We start from the raw sequence: 4,052 nt of genomic DNA, 5'->3' as shown, positions 1-4,052 counted from the left end.
AGGCTAGAGTATGTTTCCAGCAGGTAGGGTCAGATGTGTCAAACCAAGGAACAAGGAACAGAAGAAAAACAGTCTGACAGCTTTAGTAATGGAGACTTTTTTCAGTGACTCCTGAGTGAATGGTTTCATAAATATGAACATGTGATACCAAGAGGCAAAAAATTAGAGAGGATGAGAAAGGAAGTCTATTTAGTAATACTAGAAATGGAATAGGAACAGTGAAATAGTCACAGTGCTCTCTCTCTCTCTCTCTCTCTCTCTCTCTCTCTCTCTCTCTCTCTCTCTCTCTCTCCCTCCCTCCCTCTCTACCCCCCTCTCTTTCTCCCCTCTGACTCTCTCATGGGCCCGTCTGTCTGTCCCTGTCTCTGTCATTCCAGGTTGCTGGCCTTGAGCTCACAAGAGATAATTGACAATTACCTTAAACTTCAAGTCATTCTGCCCCTACCTGCATGTGTACCACCATGCCAGCTTCATGCATCTTTGGAGACTGAAGCCTAATCCATGATAGACAATCAAATCTTAAGCCCACATATTCTCTCTTTTAAGGAGGCTAGTTTTCTGTGACTCTCATAGTCATATAAAATCGTCTGTTTTTATTTTCAAAATAGTTATCAGACTTCAAATACGCCGCCCACTCTTTCCTTCTTAACCACAGGACTTATATTCTTTTTTTCTATACCTTACATTGTCTTAAAAACTCGTCTTTATCACAGTTGAAACTAATTGTTTTCTCACTTATAGGTCTTTTTTTTTTGACTTTATCCAAAAGATTACTGCAATCAGAAAATAAATATCTCTTTGGCTGAGCGTTTGAAGGTCAATTGCAATGGAATGAATGTGGTAGAAGCCACTGTGGAGTCGCTCTTCTCTGAGAGTGTGAAATTTCTGGCTCATATTTTCTTACTGAACTCAAATCTTCACATTTAGAATTCAACTGTAACACTGTGTGAAAAGGTTCCCAGTGACTTTGTCACCAAATCCAGCAACTGTTTTTTAAAATTATTATTATTTCTTTTTTTTTCTTTTTCTTTTTCTTTTCTTTTTTACACTCCAGATTTTATTCCCCCCGGTCCACCCTCCAACTGTTCCACATTCCACACTTCCTCCCTGATACCCCTGTCTGCACAAGGGTGTCCCCACCCCACCCACCTACCAGACCTGTAAACTCTGTGGGGCCTCCAGTCTCTTGAGGGTTAGGTGCATCTTCTCTGACTGAACTCAAACATAGCAGTCTTCTCTGTTGGGTGGGGTCATATCGCTGGTGTATGCTGCGTGGTTAGTGATCCAGGGCCTGATGCTGAGGATATGAAGCACTCACACAAAGGGACCTATCATGACTATCCTCCCAAAGACCCAACATGCAGCTGAAAGAGTCAGATGCAGATATCTGCCCCCAACCAAAAAACAGAAGCTGCTGATGCCTGTGGTTGAATTACGGAAAAGCTGGAAGAAGCCAAGGTGGAGGGTGATCCTACAGGAGGACCAACAGTCTTAAGCAAACATTTATTTCAAGGCTATTTTCCCCAAATACTAGTAATTCTATAAACATCTATCTTTATTATTTTCTCGACATGTCTTTTACTGGTATTAATTCTTGTTAAGAGTGTTTAAGTGGGCAACAGAACATAACTGACTCCTTGCTAGTCCCTTTCATTTCCTAACATTTCTATATTGTGTGAGGTGAGCATGTACTCAAAGTCATCTTGCAAAGGGCAATTTGATAATGTTTATACACTTAAATGCCAAAAGGGTGTGTAGATGTTTCTTCTTCGGGCACAAATACTCCAGATGTGACCCCTCACAAAGAAGGGGAGTTTTTCACCTGCTCAGTACAGCCTGTCATTATTCATTACTTTAAATTTTCACTGATGATGAAGGTTTCTCCCTGACGATTCTCCTTACCACCCTTAGACACCAATACTGCAGAATGCAGAGAAAGAACTTCACTGAAGTGACAGAATTTATCTTCTTGGGATTCTCTAGCTTTAGAAAGCAACCATATAACCCTTTTTGTGTTTTTCCTAACCATCTACCTTTTAACTCTGGCTGGCAACATTATTGTTGTGACAGTCACACACACGGACCATCACCTTCACACTCCCATGTACTTCTTTCTAAGCATGTTGGCAAGTTCAGAGACTGTATATACACTGGTCATTGTCCCAAGAATGCTTTCCAGCCTGATTTTTTTTTTTTTTTTTTTTTTTACAATCTTCCCACATCCTTGGCAAGCTGTGCAACTCAAATGTTCTTTTTTCGTCACTTTGGCCACCGACAACTGTTTTCTGCTCACAGCAATGGGGTATGATCGTTATGTGGCCATTTGTGAGCCTCTGAGATATACAGTCATTATAAGCAAGAGAATGTGTGCCTGGCTGTATTGTGGCTCTTTAGGCACTGCTCTGATTATGGCAGTTCTCCAGGTGCCAGCCATGTTTTATTTTCCCTTATGTGGCCCAGTGGTGGAACACTTTTTCTGTGACATATACTCAGTAATGAATCTTTCTTGTGTTGAAATCACTATCAATGAGGTAATCAATTATGGTGTAAGTTCATTTGTAATTCTTGTGTCCATTGGGCTGATGTTCATCTTCTATGTCCTCATCGTCTCTTCCATTCTTCACATTGTGTTTGCTGAAGGCCTGAAGAAAGCCTTTACCACCCGTGCCTCCCATCGCACTGTGGTCATTGTCCACTATGGCTGTGCTTCCATTGCCTACCTCAAACCAAAGTCAGGAAGTTCAGTAGAAAAAGACCTTCTTCTGTCTGTGACCTATACCATTATCACTCCTTTGCTGAACCCTGTTGTCTATAGTCTCAGGAACAAGGAGGTCAAAGATGCTCTATGCAGAGCTGTGGGCAAACACATTTCATAAGATTTGAAACTGTCAGAAGACCTTTAGCTAAAATATGTCTGCTCACTAATAAAACATGATCCGCATGCTCATCAATACCATGTCTATGGATAATCACGTCAGAGAGCAGAAATGACTATATTTTTAATGTCTCAGTGATGGCAAAAAACAAAATTTGGGCTCTAATGTTTTTGATCTCAGATCCAAGTATCATTTTACATTGGATTTAGCCTACTTCTTTAAATTCTGTGTAGTTTTGGTTTGGAAACATCTTTGGATTCTACTTCCCGTAGACTCTCAGACTGTCAAGTCCTTTATCTAGTCTCAATGTGGAGAAGAGACAACTACAACATTGCTGGAAGGGGTCTATGCACAATGAGATGCAGGGACTACAGCTTTCCTTTCCTCTTTTATTCACAAAAGAGACAGCCTTTGTTCTGATGTGTTAGATCTATTCATTTCAGAAAAGATTTTCTCAATTCTTATTGATTGAAAAGTAAAGACATTTGAAAAAAGGTCCCATATTTTAATATTTAACTACATTAACTCTTCAAATATTGTCAATTTCTATGTGTATTTTTTCCTGTGCATTCAAAGCAACAATGCCTTGTTCTCAAGAGGCTAAGCAGTAAAAAAAAAAATGTACTGAGGGAACTTCTCTGTAGCTATGTTTTTATTGTCACACTTTTCATAATGACTTTTTTCAACCTATGGAAACGTTTGCTTTTTAAATTTTACATAGCAGCTGAAATAAAACTAGAGTTGCTTTCCTGTGTGTGTGTGTGTGTGTGTGTGTGTGTGTGTGTGTAGAGTGCTGATTCCAGAGTTCAAGTTAAACACTGTTAAGTTTTATTTTTTCAGTAAACTGTGCAAGCTTCATATTTATTCAGATATTTCTCTTAAGATTAGCAGAATCATAGTCTATTGTTTTTCATTTTCAATAGGGATGATTTGTGAGATATCTTGTATCATGGATATTCCAACCTATATTGGCTTATCTCTACTCAGAAAAGAGCTGAAAATTTTTCTAAGAGACAGAGATATGAAAACAACTATATTTTAGCAACATTGTGACACTCATGAACAATATATCACCAAATCAATTCCTACTTCTTATTTTCCACTCTGATTCACAGAAATTGGGTCAATCATCTTCTAGGTGGCCTGTGACTTTCTTTGTTCTGTAGATGCCTATAT

General features: G+C 39.1%; 1 protein-coding gene across 1 annotated transcript; it reads left to right on the top strand.

Annotated features, from left to right (window-relative positions):
- Positions 1 to 1,927: 1,927 nt before the first annotated feature.
- On the top strand, positions 1,928 to 2,876 carry OR10J5 (olfactory receptor family 10 subfamily J member 5; the record flags this gene model as incomplete). Its single annotated transcript, XM_080931217.1, is given in 4 exon segments — positions 1,928 to 1,993; positions 1,995 to 2,201; positions 2,204 to 2,251; positions 2,253 to 2,876. Coding segments are annotated over 4 exon segments (945 nt in total).
- Positions 2,877 to 4,052: the final 1,176 nt, after the last annotated feature.

This window comes from Micromys minutus (assembly GCF_963924665.1).
Source record: "Micromys minutus genome assembly, chromosome: 1".
Classification (NCBI taxonomy): domain Eukaryota; kingdom Metazoa; phylum Chordata; class Mammalia; order Rodentia; family Muridae; genus Micromys; species Micromys minutus.
Note: the sequence above shows the minus strand (reverse complement) of the source record. Positions and strands in the feature narration are given on the sequence as shown.